Source organism: Schizosaccharomyces pombe, assembly GCF_000002945.2.
Source record: "Schizosaccharomyces pombe strain 972h- genome assembly, chromosome: II".
Lineage (NCBI taxonomy): Eukaryota > Fungi > Ascomycota > Schizosaccharomycetes > Schizosaccharomycetales > Schizosaccharomycetaceae > Schizosaccharomyces > Schizosaccharomyces pombe.
In genome coordinates, this window is record NC_003423.3 from 840,893 (window position 1) to 860,678 (window position 19,786).

The following is a 19,786-nucleotide window of genomic DNA, read 5'->3' on the forward strand; positions in this document are numbered from 1 at the left end:
TCAAAGCGCAATGTGATCTGCTTTCATATTATAGGTTTGTAAATGTTTACATATGAAAGGGGGGAAACACAATAACAATCACAATTAACAGAAATTATTATATAAAAAAACAAATGTGACTTCAAATCACACATTTGCATTCACTTTGCAAGGTGATTGACCTTGCTTGGTCATTGTTTTCTTTGCTGTTAAATTTGCATACGGATTTCGGCATTTTAACGCATCTGAACGCTTTTAGTGCATTATTTCGGTATCATCATTTATCAACGTGTTTCATTACGTCCTTAGATATGAATCATGCGTGGGGATTGCAATAAGGACAAATCGAAAGCGCTAGATTTTTTTTTTGCCTTATTGTCGCTGATTATCTATTACTGATTGCGCAAAACCATAACATAGCAATAACGGTGAATTCTTGATTATTTTGTAGAAAAATCTATTTCAGCATATATTGGCAAACAACATCGTGTCAAATTAGAAAACAAGAGAAAGAAAAGGAAAAAGTAAACATAGACAAAACAAAACAAATGCAACGTAAGTGAGAAAAAGAGGATTTTTATTATTTTCTATTTTTTTTTTATTTTTTATTTTTTTTAATTTTTACGAAAAATAAAGCAACGCTAAAACACCTTCTACATACTCTAGCATCCCTAATAGCATGGTCAGTGAATTTTTTTTGTTTGTTTACCTTTCTATATATACCCCAGTTTGTTTACTTTACTTCTTATAACGCATCGCGTCATTTCTGTGAGTACGTTTATGCGCTGCATATACCTACTCCACCCTAAAAACCGCTTCTAATACGTTCATTTTCAAATCCACTTATAAACAAAGCAATTGGTTCATTGTCTTTCATGCATGAATGGTGGATCGCAGTAATTAAATTCTCACGTTATTTTAAGGGTGCAAGTCTTGTCAATTGAGGTCCGTTTGTTTACACTCCACTATATGCATGAACAAAACCTAAACGTCTATAAGCTTAGCTAAGCAATCCATTTACGTGTCGTCATTTTCTAGTGCATAAACGACCCCTTTTCCTTTTGCTACCTCTCATTCTCAAAGAGGCAAATCATCTCGGCCGAAGCTGGATTCGAAGGAACGAGAAGGGAGATTTCGGATCTAAGGCAACTGCACACATGATTATAGGGGCAGAAAAATGGGCATGTCGGCCGAGAGGCGTTTCCATAATAAGAATATATCCCTTTGTTAAATTTTTGTTAAGATAATATTTTATTGTGTTATCGAGACGGATGTAGGATTGAAGGACGCATAGAATACAAAACTTCCTCTACAAGAGATTGACTTGACCTAAGCTTGTAAAAGGAAAAAGATGAAAGACAAATAAGGAGACAATGTGAGAATTAGCGTGCTTTAGTAAAACTATTGAAATGGGTGCTTTTTTGTTAATTTGGTTAAGGAACTGTTGTTCACATAGATGAAAAAAAAAAAGATCATTTAGACACTTTAGAATCGGTTGATATAATCTCGTTTGCTAAATTAACTCGCCGATACCTCCGAGCGTTTTTCTTTGTTTCCTTCCTGAAGCGATAAGGAATTATGAATTCAAAAGCAACGCTAGTACAGTCCAAGCAAAATTGGGTAAGGAGTGTTAAAGAGAATTTGATAAATGAAATAAGGTGTGTGGTTCTTTACGATAGATTTGATAACGTGATTGAGCAGCCGCGTTGAATTGTCGTGAAAATTCTTAACACGTTTACAGTGGGAAGAAATGTTGAAGGTTTAAACTAGTTTAGCAAAGAAGAAGACGCTTGAAAGGTGTAAACAGCATGTTTTAGTCTAAATTTATTATTTTAGTTTAATGTTTGTTTTTTGTTTAGCTTTGTGTATGAGACAAATTTACATTTCAATTTTAATTACAATAATTGTTATTGGTTATTGTTATTTTTTAAATCTTTTGTTTTTTTTTTTTAATTAAAAATTTTACTTTTATAGATTTAATTTGTTTTGAAAAAGTTAATTTTTTATTTTTTCTTTATTATTCATTGATTTCTTCTTTTGTATTTTGTTTTGTTTACTTGTTTTCCAATAGCTTATCTCTTCAACTTTCTCGACATGTAACTTCGCTTTTAAACAAGCTTTTGCCTTTGCTTGCCTGCTCGATCTTTGCTCATTAGTTTTTCAAACTACTTAGTAATCTAAAAGAAGAAAGATAAAGTATATATTCATCATTGACTATGGATGCTATTTGCGTAAAAAAACAAATTAATGAAAAAGAGGAAACCTACAAATTACCATGAAAAGAAACCAGACACAAAGCTCAAACTCGCGCTGGCAGAAACAATGAATAATCAAAATAGGAATGTGGGAGACACCGACTAAAAGTAGCTTAAGAAATGTAAAACCATAAAATAAAAAATGACCTCAATTTCTCCGGTGAATTAAAAAAATGAAATAGAAAAAGAAAAGAAGGAGAGCACCCGAAAAGAATATTGGGTGCATTTATCTGTTCTCTTTTTTTTTCTAATAATTCGTCAACCGCTTTTTGACGGAAAACAAAAAAATTAAACTCTGAATTTCTGCCAAAAAAAAAAGAGAAAGAAAATCGTAAACGATATATACAACTAACCGATTAAGATAGGATAGTAAGATATCCATTACAAATTAACGGTATTTTTACTCATTAGACGGATACGCTTACCAAAAATGAAAAAAAGCGTAGGAATGGGAATTAAAGCGGTAGCAATAAATCCCAAAAGTGAACCGGCCCAGCCGATGCCCATATTGTGAAACATTTGAACAGCAAATAAAGGAAATCCTGCAGCAACCAAACTACGCATAATTGTGTTGGCAGCAATGACGGATGCTGCACGGAACAGATATGCATCGATCAAATAAATCAAAGATTGCATAAAAATCGTAAGGATACCACACCCAGTAAGCAAACCGGAGAGTGTTGGTACAATCCAGTGTACATGAGTATAATAACCGGACCATGCTAGCCAAAAAATGCCTGCTGGAAATAACACCGATCCGATCATCATGGGTGGTAAACGAGCCTCAGGAACTGGTTTCCCTCCATTGGCGTCAAGCTTTCTATTGTAATAACCCTGGAAATAAGCAATCAGGGCAGCACCTAAAATAACACCAACCAAAAGACCGATGTATGGAAGGGCGTCTACACCTAGAGAGAAATGTCGCTTTTCTGCAAATATAATTGGATAAGCCTCCAACAATAAATACAAAATTCCATACACAAATGACATGTACAGAGTGAGAAGAAATACGATGGGTTCGCAGAACAACAAGACAAAAGGAACAGCCAAGTATCGTTTTGCTAAAGCCTTAAAGTCAATGTACTCTTCTTCAGACTTGGCACGAATGAAGTTGTTGTTGTACTCAACACGAAGTCGGGCAGCCTCTTGCTCAGTAATGGTACGAGAATAACATTCCTTCATAAAAAGCAAACAAAGAGTAGAGAAAAAACCCATAAATGAGGTAATGTATTCTGTCCAACGCCAACCCAAATAAGACTTTGCAAGGAAACCACCAGCAATAGGACCAATCAATGGACCGGCAAAGGTAATGCAAGCAAATATACACACCGCCGGGCCACGAGTTTTGTTGTCAAACATGTCGGCAAAGGCAGCTGCCACAACAGACAAGGGAGAACTGGCGCAGAAACCGCTGAAAAAACGACAGATCATCACAGTTTGCACATCTTTGGCAACGGCAACAGCAATTGAGAAAATCGAAAACATAAACATTCCTACAATTAATGGAATCTTACGTCCCACCAATTCCGAAATAGGAGCCCACAAAATAGGACCTGAAGCAAATCCACAAACGTATAGAGACATACCCAACAAGGCAACCGTAAGACCGATATGATACTTGGCTGCGAAGATGGTAGCAGCTGCGGAAAAAACTGAGGAACCCCAAGATGCAGTTAGTGTAGTAAACGCCAGTAGAGCGACATGCAATATTTTAACATGTGTAGGCCAATTGACAGCCAACCTAGGATCTGAGGGTTCAAGAGACACATAGAACCTTTCCGGATTTGTGATGTATGGAAAGCCACCAGGGCCTTCCTCTATTAATAACTGTTGCTTTTCCAAGTCAGCTGATTGGTATTGCTCGGCAGGAAAACCTTCGTCTGCCACGGCGGGATCGGTGTGCTCAGAAGTTGAATCAGTAGAAGATGCATGCTGGGCGTTTGCCTTTTCCTCAGAATTTGATGAGTCAGAAGAGGTAGAAGAATTATTGTTATACATTTTGATAAGTTTAAAAGACGAAGATGAGACCGTTCGTCAAAACGGATGGAAGAATCAATCAGCAATCTAGCAAAGGGGAAAACGAGTAGGAAAAAAGGAAAAAATAAAAGAAAGAAAGAAAACGGGTAAAGAAAGATTCTTCAAGATAAGAAATAAATATTAAACAGTTGTTTTTTGGGTGTTTAAATGAAGAATATCCCTTCCTCAATATTTGTTTAAAGGAAAAGAGGTCAATTTCGCTACCGGAAATTTAACGAAACTTAAAAGACGCTACAACTCAACTTTAATCTATTGCGAGGTTTTTGGTGTTCTAAGTAGGCGAGCGACTTTAAACATATGCTTTCCAGCAAGTACTAGTCGACACTACACGTTTTCCAGATTAGATAAGTTTAACAATGGGATAGCCCACAATACCCAGGAATGTTAAGTAAAACGTCTGTTGAGAGTGTAGAAATCCATCTTGTTTTAAACACTTTCAAGGAACTTAACTCGGACCGAAAAAAGATCCGTCTCCATCTATATCTGGTGGCAGTCTTTCCACTTATACCTGTGAATTAAGATGTTGTTGGTTGTTCATTAAATCTGCATTGGGAGTCTATTTCGGAATGCGAAAAGATTCTTTTTATGCAGTTTCGGATCTAAAATGGAAAATATAGATAAAACAAGGATGCGCTAAAGATCGTTACACTATTACCTTATTATGATGCAACACTCGAATGCGCTTTTGGATCGCATTCCGCCATGCAACATAGTGGGTTATCTCTTTAATGGATGCCGGAAAGTAAACAAAAAAAAAAGAATCGAAGGAAGAGAGAGGTATGAATAATAGAAGTGCTTTCTCAAACAGTTGTTTTGCAAAAGAAAGAAAGAAAATCTCTGTTTTTTTTTTTGTGGGGAGTGGAAAGTAAAAGGTTATCCTGTTTATCATTTTGCTAATTTTTGTTTTGCGTTTCATTTTGTTTATCGTTTTGATTATTTATTCATTATATTTTTATTTTTATTTTTTCTTTCCGTCTATTTTGATATTAATGGCTAATAACCCTTGTTTATCCTTATTTTCTTTACTTTTCCCGTTAATATAGATTCTTTTTTCTCTCTAGACAAAATAACACACCCGTCTTATAAGGGCTACATATTCAAGTTTGTGTTTTCAGCATGCGAGCTGGGATGCGAATCGGTTTTAATTGTAACATGACTACCTGTATTTATATATTGTAACTGGAGGTAAAATAAACATTAATACTTACGTATGCCATGGCTTGCTTTTGCCAGCCCAGTTCGGTTTTTGTATCCAAAAAGCTCGGTTTTGCCGGGGAAAGGGATGGTACGGAAAGTGTTGCTGATGATGTTAAGCGGGTGAATATTGCTAAAAAGAAGTAATAAATAATAGTGTGTTGAAGTAACTGAAATAAAAAAGGATTGGAGCAGTTAAACTAGCTAAACATTTTCATCTCTTTCTCTAATTCATTTATTCCTTCTTGTGTAAATTTATTATTTATTTTTTGCAACTCTTATATTGCACTAGATTTCATTCGAGTTCGTAAAGTTAGAATTACAAATACACAAAAACGCAAAGGTGTAAGCTACGCAGTTTGGTATCTGATTTAAGGATACGTAGAACTGCGGTGAGTTTTCCTTGTGGTCTATTTATATTACAATACACAGGTTGTATAAGTAGCAACTGAGTATAGGTATTGTATTAACTGGGTTATAATGTTACCTATCACTAATATAGCTCATAACTGAACCTCGTTCCTCAGTTCAGTGGTAGCTCTATTTATAGTATTCAGATAATATAGATCTTAATAGATTATCATCAAGATTAATCTCCATATCGTATCATACATGGTACGATATATAATTAGAACATATGACATATAGTGATACGCAACGTAGTGTATCATAGCGTAGTGTAGTATTGCTGACAAAAGGCAATAAATTACGAGATATAGCGGATAATTTTTTTTCATCTGTGAATTTCGCTATTATAAGTTTTCATTATGAAATCAAAAGATCATGACAACAACACTTGTCATATAACAAACAATTTTTAAAAAATAATAGTTTTATAATATACAAATAAACGCTTTCAATAGTTATTCCGTAAAAAATTTATTGGAAACCTCCAATGTTCTCTTACTTTGCTTTCTTTATACGCAACGACAATCAAGGAGTTACTGAAATGTGATTTTCTTGTTAATAGACTAGAAATCAATCAAACAGCAAGCGTTCAAACGAGTAGCCATTGTGTCGATATAGTCGAACATAGCCGTACAATTTTTAATATTAGTAGGAATAAAATGCTTGAGGAAAAAAATTTGACAACGCAATAGAAAAAAAAAAAAAAATAAAAAAATAAAAAAAAGTAAAAAAATAAAAAAAAGTAAAAAAAAAAAAAATAATAAAAAAAATTAAAAGAGTAAAAATTAATAAACGTAAAAATAAAATAAATAAAAATTAACCAATTAATAAATATTATAAACGTAAAAACCTTTCTCAAATAATAACCCTTATAATACGCTATTCATTCTATGTCCTTTTCACCTCCATCCCCATCTTTGCATTCCTCGTTACAATTACTTAAACACATTTAACAATATCACATCCGTACATCCCATTAAAGACATTGATAAAGAATTTTAACAATGGACGCCTTATCGTACGACTTTCTGTAGTTTTAAATTCTTCATTAAAGTAAAGAATTGCGAATTCCACTATTTGCCGGTGTTTGAATTCCGCGTGACGATCGCGTCATCTTCTTCATAAATATCACCTATCCTACTACAGTGCTCTTTGCCTTCGCCCAAGTGTTTAGAGGAAATTACTGTGATATACAGTAATTCGCAGTTAGTACTACAACATGGCTACTAGCGGTATTCAAACGAAGGTTCCAGGAATCGTTAGCGGATTCATTGGGGCAATTGGTCGTACTCCTTTAATTAGACTGAATACGCTGTCGAACGAGACGGGATGCAATATCCTTGCCAAAGCTGGTATGTTTTTGATATAGGGCGTTGTTTAATGGGTCTCGTTTTGCTAAACAATTTTGAAACGTCGAGGTTTCTCAATTGAATGGCAATCCTATACCTTTATTTCTTTTTAATTGCTTTCATGTATACTAATTGCAAATTTTTTAAGAATTCCAAAATCCCGGAGGAAGCGTCAAGGATAGAGCTGCTTACTACGTGGTACGCGATGCCGAGAAAAAAGGAAAACTCTCTAGAGGTGGCACAATTGTCGAGGGGACTGCCGGTAACACTGGTATTGGTCTTGCTCACATTGCTAGAGCAAGAGGTTATAAATGCGTGATTTACATGCCAAATACCCAATCTCAAGCTAAAATCGATACCCTTAAGTTTTTGGGTGCCGAGGTTCATCCCGTACCTGTTGCTCCCTTTTCCAACCCTCTCAATTATAACCATCAGGCCCGTCGTCACGCTGAGTCTACTCCGAATGCTTCTTGGACTGATCAGTTCGATAACGTCGCTAACTTACTGTCTCACTACGAAACCACTGGTCCTGAAATTTGGGATCAAACCAAAGGTACCGTTGACGGCTTTACCTGCTCTACTGGTACTGGTGGTACTTTTGCCGGCGTTACCAAGTATTTGAAGGAGAAGTCCGACGGTCGTGTTGCTTCTTTCGTGGCTGATCCCCCTGGAAGTGTTTTGTATAGCCATATCAAAACGAAGGGTAAGCATCCTGACAACAAGGGTTCTTCATTTACCGAAGGCATTGGTCAAGGTCGTATTACTGGAAATGTCCAACCTGTTTACGATCTCATTGACGATGCTATGAAAATCCCTGACGAAAAATCTATTAACATGTTCTTTCGTTTGTTAGACCAAGAAGGTCTTTTCTTGGGCGGCTCTTCTTGCTTAAATGTGGTCGCTGCTGTTGAAATGGCTAAAATATTAGGTCCTGGCAAGACGGTGGTTACAATTCTTTGTGATTCTGGTCACAAGTATGCCACTCGTTTATTCAGTCGCTCATTCCTTGAAAGTAAAAAATTATTTGATGTAATTGAGCCACAATACAAGAAGTATATTGTACTTCCTTAATTGTTTTGACCTTTTACTTCGGATAGACATATAATTACTACTACCTTGTGATTTCCGTTTCTTCTTTCTTTGTGCGTTAATTTTTTGGCTATTCCTTTTTTTTTAAAACCACAAGTCACATCTAGAGTATAGAATATAAAGTGTTTGTTATTATATGTAATGAGCATTTTCAATTTAATGCTGAAGTCTAATTATGCTGGAGAATTCTTATAAATAAGGGTATTTAAACATAATAGCTTTTATAGTATTCATGATTCAAATAACACAAAAAAACCGAGTATAATGGATTCAAACACCATGAACATACAAAATTTTATATAGGTCTATACGCGCTCATCCATAATCTCTTCTTTCGCAATGTTCTGCTTTTCGGCATTTTCAAACGTAAAGTCACCGGGAGTTTCTAATGTAAGAGTATTTGTTAGCACATTTTTCGATAACCGCTTATACTTACTATGCATTTGAACGCTAGGTGCAAAAGATAAGTTTCTCAAATTTTCGATGATTTCAGAGCTAAATTTGGTCAGCCTCGTAAGAATAAAACTCAAAAGGTAGCATACGTTATCGAATCAAGATACTGCCGAGTGTTATGGTTTTCCATATTGTTTGAAAGAACATTGAGCTTGTAATCGGGACCGTAATATTGTAAATAGTCATTATAAGGAAGGTCTTGGATGGGTTAATAAACAATTTACGTATTGGTACTTACTTTCATCAAGCTCTTCGCCGGCTAAAAGACCAGTTTCATAAGTCCAGACACGGGCAACATTCCGTACAGTATATCCACCTCCTCCAACGCATATCATTGGCAAATTAAAGCTCTTAACAAAATCAACGCACATTGAATGTCCTGTTGAGGGGAATTAGTAAAAACGAGAAACAGTAGTTACTTACCCTTCATTGACAGATTGAAGCAGCCTAGTCGATCACCAGCGAGAGAATCTGTTCCACATTGTAAAATAACAGCTTCCGGTCGAAACCATTGCATTATGTGACTTATAACCTAATTCAGATTGTTAGAACAAAGAAATTTATAAAAAAGACTTACAGGCTTAAATACGCTTTCATAAGATTCATCGTCAATACCATCTCTCAAAGGAACGTTAACAGCATAGTTTTTTCCTGTTCCAATTCCGGTGTCCTAAAATATTAGAAAAGTAAATCCAAATATAAAGCCGCATGCATACCTTGATATGACCGGTTCCTGGAAAATATTCACCGAATTTGTGGAATGAACAAGTCATAACGCGATCCGTAGTGTAGAAAAATTCTTCTACACCGTCTCCGTGGTGAACATCAATATCAATGTAAAGAACACGTTGATGATATTTCAGCAATTCTAAAGCAGCCAACGCGATATCATTAACATAGCAGAAACCAGAAGCTTCACGTTTTTTAGCGTGATGTAGGCCTCCAGCCCAACTTAATTAAGTGGTTAGTTGATCTTCAAAGTACTAAAAAATCCTCAATAACATACTTAATAGCAATTTCTGCGTTTCCCGAGTTAAGTTCTTGAGCAGCACCTAAACCAATGTTAGTTAAAGTCCTATACTCCATTCACAAATTCAGCGGATGCTTCAAAGCCCCTTTTTTGGGAAAAACTTTTATCTTACCAATTGAACCGCCAGCAGAAATTGAACAAAATTCGTACAGCCCACTAAACAATTGTTAGTATAAAAAATTTGATAAACGCACATACTCAAAAACAGGACAATCATCACCGACGTTAACTAAAATCACGGTTATTTATAAATAATCGAAATGAAATCTTACATTTCAGCTGATGCGGTTGAAATTTTTCCATCGTGTCAGGTGTAACTCTCCAAAGAAATTCAATATACTCATCGGTATGACAACGAGTCATGTCATTCCTTGTTGCTCTAACAGGTGTCTTGTATACTTTATTAGTATAAAAAGGAGAAATAGAACTTACAATAACGTTCAACTTCTCATACAAGTTGTAATTAACGACCAGATTATGAACCTAAGTAGGTTAATGATGATAAATAGTTATAGCTTTATATCATACCATGCGAACGCGATGAGGCTTCATTGGATGCTGAGGACCATAGTGATAATTTCCAACATCCTCTATTTCAAAAATTAGCTAGGATCTTACTAGTTTACACGTACCATCATAGAAATAAGAAACCTTTTTCTTCCCGAACCCCATAGTTTCAAATAGGATTTTCTTTCCCAATTATTTAATAAGGCAAACAGTTTCCTTATGTTATCAATTAAAAATGTTAGGTTCGGAGCGCTTTCGCGTAGAATTGTTGCTATGATGGAGTGGTCAGAAGCTGAAGCAGCAGCCTGGTTCTATTGAATATTTCTCCCATCCACGAACTAGTGTTTCAAGATCTTAAATAAGTAACGATTAATTGTTCAATTTAAGTAAAATACTGTTATAACAAAAAGGACTAACCTTGGAATGTCTATTAAAATGTGCTGTATGTTTTTTTCAGTGACAGTTTTTGCATTTTCTCAAATGAGCAATATAATAATTCTTTCATAACCAATCCAATTAACAACGATCGTCAATGTCATTTGATGTTATTATTATACTACTCACCAAATGTTTACATCTACATAATCTAAATCTTGCTTAGTTTCCCAAGTAGAGTAATGTATCAACCAGATAATCATTAAAAAAGTAAATTCTGAATGCAGATCTTTAACAATAATGAAAAAAACCATAAATGCTATAATGATATGAAACCTTAAGAATAACCCTAAATACAAATCGTCGATCAGTATCATAAAGAATTTGGAAGGTCATCAAATAATAAATTTTAAATAAGGAAGAAGATAATAACGGTTATTTAAAATGAAATGACTGCTACCGTGACCTTTTGTAAATGAGCTGAAAAAACTTAGTAAATATACACTTTTTCAATCCAGTAGATTCATCAATCAAATCAATTTCTTTGGATATAGAATCCACCATGTCATCTTCAAATTTGTGATATAATTCAGGTATTTGAAGCTCATGATAAAGCTGCTTTATTACAGCTATGTTTTCAGACCCTGCTTTTCCATAATGAGCACGAAGAAGATTCAGCTGATCCGCAGAGGCAAATTTTTCAGCATAACAAACTAGCCATGTGCATTTATTGTCTTGTATGTCCATTCCCACTTTACCCAAAACCGTGTAATCACCGAAACAATCTAAGTAGTCATCTTGGACTTGGAAATAATAACCAAGAAGTTTTGAAAGCTTTATAGTCGTATCATACGCCTTTTGATTCGAATTGCGAGACAACAATAAAGCACATTTAATAGGAAGGTAAAAGGAATAAAATGATGTTTTATAAGTGATAATAAAGTCATATTTCATTAAATCAAAAGATCGTAACGAGGCTTCTCCGTCTCGTGATGAAAGCAAATCTTCTTGTTGCCCCAACTCGGTGAGAAAAGTAACCTTGAAAGTAAGCTTTTTAGTTGAATTTATTGTAACATACCTCTCGGAAAGTATCCAATAAATCGACATAGTATGGCATATTTCTGAAATACTTTCGAATTAAAAGTGGAATACATGCTTCTAGTAATTGTGACTCATTAATTGCCCTTCGTACACCAACTACCAAATACCAACAATCTAAACCACGTCGTTTGATAGACTGATCCATAATATCATCTGCCATTAAAAAGCAACCTTGCAACTGAACATCCGTCAGTACCCCAGTGATTTTACGTAAACAAATCTGAATTAAAAAACCAGTTTACTTACAATTTCAATTAGCCAACCTAGGAGAGCAGCGTCGCGAAATTCTGCTTCTTCAAGTTCTCGATTAATAAGGCTTGTTAAAGATTGCAAAACTGCCAGTCCTCGATTATTCTTTCCTCCTAACGTATTTCTCTTTATGGACTAAATGAAGGTTAGCTGTCGCGTTATAAAGGCAAGATAATCAACTTACATATAACAGCTTCTCGGTTTCTTCGGGGAAGTATTGCATGCTTTCTAAGATTTCACGAATTCCTTCGAGAACGACTGGGAAGAAATCTAGAAGTCTTTTCTTAATGCCATTTTTTTCATTAAAATCGTTGACCATTTTAGTATTTTTAATTGTACATGTATAAGAACCAGCTTGGTATAAGACTGAGAACTAGCACAGGTCTTCTATGAGAAAATATTATTTAAAATGACAAATAACCACAATTCTTGAATATAAAATTTGCAAATTACGCGTGAAAGCGCGTTACAAATTTATCTCGTTTTTAAGAATCAAGTATATCGATCAAAAACACTATACTTATTTGAAACATCTATTTGGTCCTAAATTTTCAAGACAATTAGGATGTTTATCTAATGCTTAAAGTTTAGTAGAAATATAGATTTAGGACTCCTTTGGTGGTGAGGGCAAACCATATTGCCTTCGCGCTCGCAACGCAAAATTGAGGATTACTGGCGTTCATGATGCTTCACCAGCAATAGCACACACACCATGAAAAATTTGGTAACACACCTGCATCATGTTTTTCCAAATGTAAATGGCTCAATTAAAGCCTTGGCTTTTAACAGTATAAGTGATAAAATTTACGTGGTTTGTGGTTTGGATAATGAGAATCCTGGGATCGAGATATATGAAATATCTGAAAATGACGATGTCTCAAAATTAGTTGAATTTGATTCTCCCTCTTTCGTTTCAGATAATGGGGACATTGATGAGATTCAAAGCATGCAGTTTCTTGGAGAACCCATGGCTATATGTTTATCATTGAAAGGAGGTGACATTGTGATGGTAAAAGTAGACCCATCGCCTGAGGAAGCGCCTTGGGAAATAATTGGCAATGTTGAGAATGGCATTGTTGCTTCATGTTGGTCAACTGATGAACAGGTTTTTTGTATCATAACGGGTGGAGATACTATTTTGTTTATGACTAAAAATTTTGATATCATTTCAGAAACTTCTCTATCTGATGCGGATTTGAATGAATTTAATAAGCATATTTCTGTTGGTTGGGGTCGTTCTGAAACCCAGTTTCGAGGAAAACGAGTTCGTGCTAAATTACGAGATCCTACGCTTCCTGAGAAAATAGATGAGGGTAAACTTTCTGATGTTGACGATGGCAAAACTTATATTTGCTGGCGTGGTGATAGTCAGTATGTTTCTATAAACCGTCTGGAAAAGGGACCACGTCGTGCTATTCGTGTTTATTCTCGTGAAGGTTTGTTGGATAGTATTAGTGAGCCACAAGATGGGCAACAAAGTTTGCTTTCATGGAAACCATCTGGATCCGTTTTAGCAACAATTAAGTCAGATAGTTCCGATAATTCCTCTAAAGTCATCTTTTTTGAACGCAATGGACTCCGTCATGGAGAATTTTCGTTACGTCGAAGGGAAGACGAAAAGTATACTGGATTGGCTTGGAATGTTTCATCATCAATTCTGGCCGTTTCGACCGAAAATTCAGTGATGCTTTGGACAACCGGTAATTATCATTGGTATTTAAAGAAAGAAATCAACATTCCTCAAAATGCATTAATTAGTTGGCATCCAGAGCATGCCAATACGCTTTACATAACTGGAAAAAATCACATAGAAAAAGTGGTTTTTGACCTCAAATATGTAACAGAATTTTCTACTTCTCCAAACGATTTTGGCCTCATACCTGTCATCGATGGCTCTTCGCTGTTGGTCACACCGTTGTCTTTGTGTAATATTCCCCCTCCTATGTGTCGTTATAAATTGTCTTTAGACTATAATGTACAAATGACTTCGATAAACGCAACATCTGACATGCTTTTTGCTGCTGATGATAGGCGCTTGACGGCGTTTACTTTTAACTCACAAGAAGATATTGCTAAATTTGGAGAATTCGATATCTCGACGTATGCTGAAGGTCTGAATTTTAAAAGTCTTCTTGGTTTATCAGGAAATCAGGTTCTGTTGTTGGCAGATGGCACAAATAACTGTTCAAAGTTTTTTGTTTTTCAATGTGACGAAGACAATGAGTCCTTGAAACTTTTGGCTTCCGAAAGTTTCGAAAGTTGCATACTTAATGCCTCCTACTGTTCGGAAATGCTATTTTTTCAAACTTCAAGTGGAAAACTTATAAGTTACAATTTGAATGTAAAATCAATTGAATCCATTTCTTTGTCGTTTCCCAAACCCTGTTCTGATTTTGTTGTAGTTCCTGTCCATGAAACCTTTGTTCCTATAGGTCTCACTTCGTATGGCAGGTTGTATGCTGAGCAAAGACTATTGAGCACAGGCGTCTTATCGTTTTTCTGCACCGAAAGATTTGTATTATTTACAACAACTAAAAATCTACTTAAATTTGTACACTTGGTTTCTACCGTTGATGATCTGCAAGTTGTAGAAGACGATGCTGTGGATCGACACGATGAGCGATGCCGCGTGGTTGAAAGAGGGTCGAAAATTGTTGCCAGTATGCCTTCGAAAATGGCAGTGGTTTTACAAATGCCTAGAGGAAATTTAGAAACCATTTACCCTAGAATTATGGTTCTTGACGGAGTACGTACGTATATTAAAGCTTTAAAATACGGTGATGCTTTCAAGGTTTGCCGCACTCATCGTCTTGATTTAAATATACTATTTGATTATGACCCAGATTTATTTTTGAAAAATATTCCTGTTTTTGTAGATGGGCTGTACCGTGTCGATTATTTAGACTTGTTTCTCACTTCTTTAAAGCCTGAAAACGTTACTACAGGGATGTACAGTGATACATCCAAGTCACAGTCTCAGCAATCTGTCACTACCATTGACAATAAAGTTAATTTATTGTGCAAGATTATTCGCGAACATCTGACTTCAAAATACGGTGATACACATTTTCAAGCAATAATTACTTCCTATCTTTGCGAAAGCCCTCCAAAAATTGAAGCAGCTTTAGGCATGATATCTGGACTAATTAAGGCTCAGTCTGAAACCGTAGATCTGGCAATCGAGCACATGTGCTTCTTGGTCGACGTCAATATGTTATTTGATCATGCATTAGGGCTGTATGATCTAAAATTAGCCCTTTTAATTGCCCAGCAGTCTCAAAAAGATCCTCGTGAATATGTCCCATTTTTACATGAATTTCAAAAACAGGAATCACTTCGCAGGAAGTTTAATATAGATTGTTATCTGAAGCGGTATGAGCGAGCACTAGGACATCTAAAGGAAATGGAAAATGCGTTTGATGAATTCAAAAACTTTACTATTCAACATAAGCTGTACCCTCGAGCATTAGAGTTATACAAGTATGACAAGGAAGCTCAAAAGGAGGTTTTAATTATATTTGCACAATACCTTCGAGAAAATGGTAAATCAAACGAAGCTGCAATTGCTTATGAATCTGTTGGAAAGATCAGTGAAGCCATCGAGGCGTATAAAAGCGCCGGAATGTGGAGGGAATGCTTGTCCATTTTACAGCAGACTACAAATTCAGAAGATTTAATCCGGGAAACTGCTGAAGATTTGGCTAGCTTGTGTATTGAGAAACGGGAACATTGTGATGCAGGTAGCATCAACTTACTATACCTTTCGAATCCAAGAGAGGCAGTCATTCAAATGTGCAAAGGTTCACAATATTCTGAAGCGATTCGGATTGCTCGCGCCACCGGTGATTCATCTATATATAAGGACTTACTAATTTCCGTTCTTGGGGAGTCATTTGGTGAAGCTAGTGAATTGGTTGCCGACTTTAGAAACCAAATCAAGTCACAAACCGAAAGAATATTAGTGCTTAGAGAGAAGAAAAAAGAAGATCCTATTAGTTGGATGGAGGGGACTATGGAGGACCAAACGCCTGATGACATCTCACTAGCATCTACAAGTCTCTCAACAAACAGGTCTTTATATACGCAATACACCAAGAGTAGCAACTCGTCTAAAATGACAAGAAACACGTCAAAGAACAACCGACGTTTAGAGAGAAAACGCGCGAGAGGAAAAAAGGGAACAGTATTCGAAGAAGAGTACCTTGTCAATTCCTTACGGAGGTTGATCGCTCGTGTTGAAGAAATTCGACCTGAGGTGCATCGTTTGCTCGAAGCACTAGTACGCTGTAATATGACCACCCAGGCTTCAGAACTTCAACGTAATTTTGCAAATGTTATAGGTACTATTGGTGAGAAAGTTATTCCCATTCTTTCTGTTCCTGTTAGCACCTTTGAGACTGCTCTTGGAGAACAACCACAAGCACCGGTTGTTCCAAACGTTAAACCTTTTGAAAAATTGAGTATTTTAATATAGGGTTAGGATTGGTTTTGGATAAATGGGGAAATTTTTTCATTTACATATAGATTTACATTTAGTATATCTTCAATATTTATACAAAAGCTTAGATACGTAAATCCTGGAACAAAATAGTTAAGCAGAAACTGTTAAACACTAATGCTTAATGTAGTTAATTAGAGTAGGTGAAATAGATTGTACCCATGGATGATCTTTATATGTATCACATAAACGTTGAGCATTGTTAAGACTTTCAAGCCAAAGTGGATGTGATGAATCATTACTTTTGAGGAATTTTAATATTTGGTCAAGTAAAAGCAAATTAGAAGCAATTAGCTAGATGTATTAGCATAATGACCAACTTATTTGGGACTTGCGTTATTTTACCTTTTCGTTTTCAACGTCTTGTTTGTGCTTCAAATTATTTTGAATTTCAGTTGAATGCCCGATTAAGGATTGCTTCGAATTCTTTAAGCGAACTGTTAGTAGACTGAAACTAAAAATATAGTGTTTGTAGTTATTTGTATTACCTTTAATTGCTCTTCTGAACGATGTATTGAAGAAATCAGGGTACTAACTTTAGTATTTCCGCTCTTCATTCTGCTTCCAAGGTGAACAAAATCTTGGTAGTTATCTTTTACTAGTAGCATTAATTCATTATTGACCTGCTCAAACAGTCGACTTAATTCATTTACTAAACCATCAAGACCTAAAAATCTTTTGGAAACAAGAAATTCATCGGGTGAAAACGGTCCATCTTTACGAAGTTCTTCTGTGTTTAAATAAGCATCCGATAAAAACGCGTCAACCAAGTCAGAACCACTATCTGCGTCTTTTTCAGTCATGGTAAATAAGGAAAATGCACGATCGTTAATGTAGAACTTTGAAGTACAAATCTACTACCATCTCTAGTAAATCATGGAAGATGAATTTCGATTAGTAGAACAGCACGATGATGGACTAATATGCAAACAACGATGGATATATAGTAAATGATTATGTTGTTAGACACTACATGCATGTTGATTTAGTGCAACTCAACGTATTACTCTAGCGAAGCAATTGCAGCATAAATTCTTCTAAACACCAGTAAATTAAGTTAAAACTTTACAAATGTCAGAAAGCGTGCTCGAGACTGAAAGGTACGCGCACGAAGAGCTAGAAAGGCTGCAACAAGCTATTGTTGATAGACAAGTTGCCAACCCTAAGGCTCCTCGTGAACGGCTTCGGCTTGAGCATCAGAGTGCACAATTTCTTAACCAATTTCGCGAAACTAGCAAAAAGTTGTTAGTTTCCCATGAATCCTCTGATCGGTAAGTAAAATCAAGAAAATTGTAGTATTGACCGCTAACTTGAATTCGCTAGATTAAAGGATCAAGAAGTTGCGCGTATCAATGCAGACGATGATTTAACAGAGTTTTATAAATCGCTGGGAGAGATCCAAGAGTTTCACAAAAAATATCCTGATCATAAAGTTGAGGATCTGAGTCAATTATATTCCATAAAGCCTTCTCAACCCGGGATTGACGAGATTGACACGTTATTTCGAGGTGAAGAGATGTATGGTCGATTTATGGATCTTAACGAATGTTACGAAGAATATATAAACTTAAGCAATGTACAGCATATTTCTTACTTAGAATATTTGAAAAATTTGGAGGATTTTGATCAAATCCCCAAGCCTGAAAAAAATCAAACATATATCAACTATATAACTCATTTATACGAATACTTGGTGTCCTTTTATCGCCGGACACACCCTCTGTCAAACTTGGATAAGATTATTGCGGTTTTTGATACTGAATTCGACGCAGCATGGGAAGCTGGACTTCCTGGTTGGTATTCACACAACGCTGAAGCCGAAAAAGATGGGAAAGACTCGACGGAAGCATTTTATTGTGAAGTTTGTCAAAAGTTTTTTGGGAAGATCACTGTATTTGAAGCTCACAAAAAGAGCAAAGCACATAATAAGGCCGTTAAGAGGATGCAGTCTTCTAGTCCATCTACCACAAGTAATACGAACGAGAAGCAAAAAGGACCTAAAGCGATTGCCCGTATCGAGTTTTTAATAAAAAAGTTAACGTCTTTGCTTGACGATGTTCGAAAGGATACTCGTGAAAATGTTGTTCGTCGACAAACTTTGACGGCTGCAGAACGTTTGGCAGAAGTAGAGGCTGCGGAAAGAGAAGCCTTTGAACAATCGACTCCAAGCGTAAGTGTTGAGGGAAATCAGGATGAGGAAAGTGATCAGGATGATGAGGAAAAGATATATAACCCTTTGAAGCTGCCATTGGGATGGGATGGTAAACCTATTCCATTCTGGCTTTGGAAACTCCATGGCCTTGGTAAAGAGTTTCCCTGTGAAATTTGTGGAAATTACGTGTATATGGGTAGAAAGGCATTTGATAAACACTTTACTGAACAAAGGCACATATACGGGTTAAAATGTTTAGGAATATCACCTTCACCTTTATTCAATCAGATTACTTCTATTGATGAAGCTTTGCAACGTAAGAAAAAAATGATTGTATTTGGTGAGTTTATGTTACTAACGAAAATTTTTAGTTTGGCAAAAGTACAAGGTGGACTCAAAGAAGCGGGAAACCACAATGGCGTCTCTCAATGAAATGGAAGATGACGAAGGTAATGTGATGTCTGAAAAGGTTTACAACGATTTAAAGGCCCAAGGTTTATTATAAATAACGTACATGACTCAATTTTTGTAGTCGTGTAAGTGTACATTAAAGAAATAAAAAATTGATATTTTCTTCCTACTTGAGTTATAAAATGCTGAGCATGCTCCTTTATTCTTCTTTGCGTTACATACCGAAGCAAACGAAAAGAGAAAACATGAAAGCTAAAAGGCATACTATTTTGAATTCTCGTGACACAGCATGTTTTGATCTTTTATTTCCCCCCTTTCTTTTTGATTGCGAAATTTTTGATAGTTTCTCATAGCACTGCTCAACGATAGATCTCCTCCCGGCATTTTGACGATCTAAGGCCCAGTTGGGTTTGATTGAAATTCTAGAGTTCTGTTATCTTTTACGTATACGCTTCTACGGGCTAGTTAGTGTTTGATGTAGCAAATGCTATAATTTTCTCAAGCATAATAAAACAATGAGTCTTGTGCATTATCACCGTATTAAAAAAAAAAAAAACTAAAACAAATAAGAATTATTTCAGCTAGAAACCAAATCCAACTCCTTCATAAGAGATAGTGTTGTTAATACATAAAGTACATATTTTATATAAATTTCTATATATCTTTTATCCATAAACATAATTAAATGACACTTTTAAA

At 35.7% G+C, this 19,786-nt stretch overlaps 7 protein-coding genes and 9 long non-coding RNA genes across 16 annotated transcripts, besides 1 other annotated feature; 9 read left to right on the forward strand and 7 right to left on the reverse strand.

The window, feature by feature from the left end:
* Positions 1-438: 438 nt before the first annotated feature.
* Positions 439-1,898, forward strand: SPOM_SPNCRNA.1389. The gene has a single exon (NR_150267.1). It is a non-coding gene; the product is annotated as a non-coding RNA (long non-coding RNA).
* SPOM_SPNCRNA.1390 lies at positions 763-1,671 on the reverse strand. The gene has a single exon (NR_150269.1). It is a non-coding gene; the product is annotated as a non-coding RNA (long non-coding RNA).
* A 145-nt stretch (positions 1,899-2,043) lies between the features above and the next one.
* On the forward strand, positions 2,044-4,352 carry SPOM_SPNCRNA.4899. The gene has a single exon (NR_194254.1). It is a non-coding gene; the product is annotated as a non-coding RNA (long non-coding RNA).
* Positions 2,125-4,670, reverse strand: mfs3 (spermidine family transporter). Its single transcript, NM_001021239.3, has one exon. The coding sequence runs from the start codon at positions 4,230-4,232 to the stop codon at positions 2,616-2,618; it is 1,617 nt and encodes a 538-aa protein (NP_595331.1). The 5' UTR covers positions 4,233-4,670; the 3' UTR covers positions 2,125-2,615.
* SPOM_SPNCRNA.1391 lies at positions 4,432-5,428 on the forward strand. Its single transcript, NR_150270.1, has one exon. It is a non-coding gene; the product is annotated as a non-coding RNA (long non-coding RNA).
* Positions 5,429-5,812: 384 nt separating this feature from the next.
* Positions 5,813-6,159: an LONG TERMINAL REPEAT.
* Positions 6,160-6,387: 228 nt separating this feature from the next.
* On the forward strand, positions 6,388-6,643 carry SPOM_SPNCRNA.4900. The gene has a single exon (NR_194255.1). It is a non-coding gene; the product is annotated as a non-coding RNA (long non-coding RNA).
* Positions 6,644-7,027: 384 nt separating this feature from the next.
* Positions 7,028-8,593, forward strand: cys11 (cysteine synthase). Its single transcript, NM_001021240.3, has 2 exons — positions 7,028-7,225; positions 7,371-8,593. The coding sequence occupies exons 1-2, from the start codon at positions 7,093-7,095 to the stop codon at positions 8,291-8,293; spliced, it is 1,056 nt and encodes a 351-aa protein (NP_595332.1). The 5' UTR covers positions 7,028-7,092; the 3' UTR covers positions 8,294-8,593.
* On the reverse strand, positions 8,453-10,584 carry clr6 (class 1 histone deacetylase Clr6). The gene is made up of 14 exons (NM_001021241.3): positions 10,427-10,584; positions 10,323-10,384; positions 10,227-10,277; positions 10,067-10,184; positions 9,993-10,023; positions 9,907-9,950; positions 9,771-9,816; positions 9,481-9,715; positions 9,342-9,434; positions 9,188-9,296; positions 9,003-9,143; positions 8,854-8,962; positions 8,748-8,806; positions 8,453-8,696 (listed from the first exon to the last, which is right to left on the reverse strand). The coding sequence occupies exons 1-14, from the start codon at positions 10,464-10,466 to the stop codon at positions 8,617-8,619; spliced, it is 1,218 nt and encodes a 405-aa protein (NP_595333.1). The 5' UTR covers positions 10,467-10,584; the 3' UTR covers positions 8,453-8,616.
* On the forward strand, positions 8,812-10,872 carry SPOM_SPNCRNA.4901. Its single transcript, NR_194256.1, has one exon. It is a non-coding gene; the product is annotated as a non-coding RNA (long non-coding RNA).
* A 43-nt stretch (positions 10,873-10,915) lies between these two features.
* spo9 (ER farnesyl pyrophosphate synthetase Erg20) lies at positions 10,916-12,345 on the reverse strand (the record flags this gene model as incomplete). The annotated part of the gene is made up of 4 exons (NM_001021242.3): positions 10,916-11,714; positions 11,755-11,955; positions 12,024-12,161; positions 12,211-12,345. 4 exons carry the CDS (start codon positions 12,343-12,345, stop codon positions 11,133-11,135), a joined length of 1,056 nt encoding a protein of 351 aa, NP_595334.1. The 3' UTR covers positions 10,916-11,132.
* Positions 11,849-12,154, forward strand: SPOM_SPNCRNA.4902. Its single transcript, NR_194257.1, has one exon. It is a non-coding gene; the product is annotated as a non-coding RNA (long non-coding RNA).
* Positions 12,346-12,633: 288 nt separating the features above from the next.
* Positions 12,634-17,436, reverse strand: cog2 (COG complex subunit Cog2). The gene is made up of 3 exons (NM_001021244.3): positions 17,013-17,436; positions 16,870-16,950; positions 12,634-16,818 (listed from the first exon to the last, which is right to left on the reverse strand). The coding sequence occupies exons 1-3, from the start codon at positions 17,325-17,327 to the stop codon at positions 16,639-16,641; spliced, it is 576 nt and encodes a 191-aa protein (NP_595336.1). The 5' UTR covers positions 17,328-17,436; the 3' UTR covers positions 12,634-16,638.
* elp1 (elongator subunit Iki3) lies at positions 12,724-16,668 on the forward strand. The gene has a single exon (NM_001021243.3). It carries the CDS (start codon positions 12,739-12,741, stop codon positions 16,498-16,500), a length of 3,762 nt encoding a protein of 1,253 aa, NP_595335.1. The 5' UTR covers positions 12,724-12,738; the 3' UTR covers positions 16,501-16,668.
* A 147-nt stretch (positions 17,437-17,583) lies between the features above and the next one.
* sap61 (U2 snRNP-associated protein sap61) lies at positions 17,584-19,722 on the forward strand. Its single transcript, NM_001021245.3, has 3 exons — positions 17,584-17,795; positions 17,848-18,992; positions 19,048-19,722. Exons 1-3 carry the CDS (start codon positions 17,596-17,598, stop codon positions 19,179-19,181), a joined length of 1,479 nt encoding a protein of 492 aa, NP_595337.1. The 5' UTR covers positions 17,584-17,595; the 3' UTR covers positions 19,182-19,722.
* On the reverse strand, positions 17,683-18,053 carry SPOM_SPNCRNA.4903. The gene has a single exon (NR_194258.1). It is a non-coding gene; the product is annotated as a non-coding RNA (long non-coding RNA).
* SPOM_SPNCRNA.4904 lies at positions 18,185-19,625 on the reverse strand. Its single transcript, NR_194259.1, has one exon. It is a non-coding gene; the product is annotated as a non-coding RNA (long non-coding RNA).
* Positions 19,723-19,786: the final 64 nt, after the last annotated feature.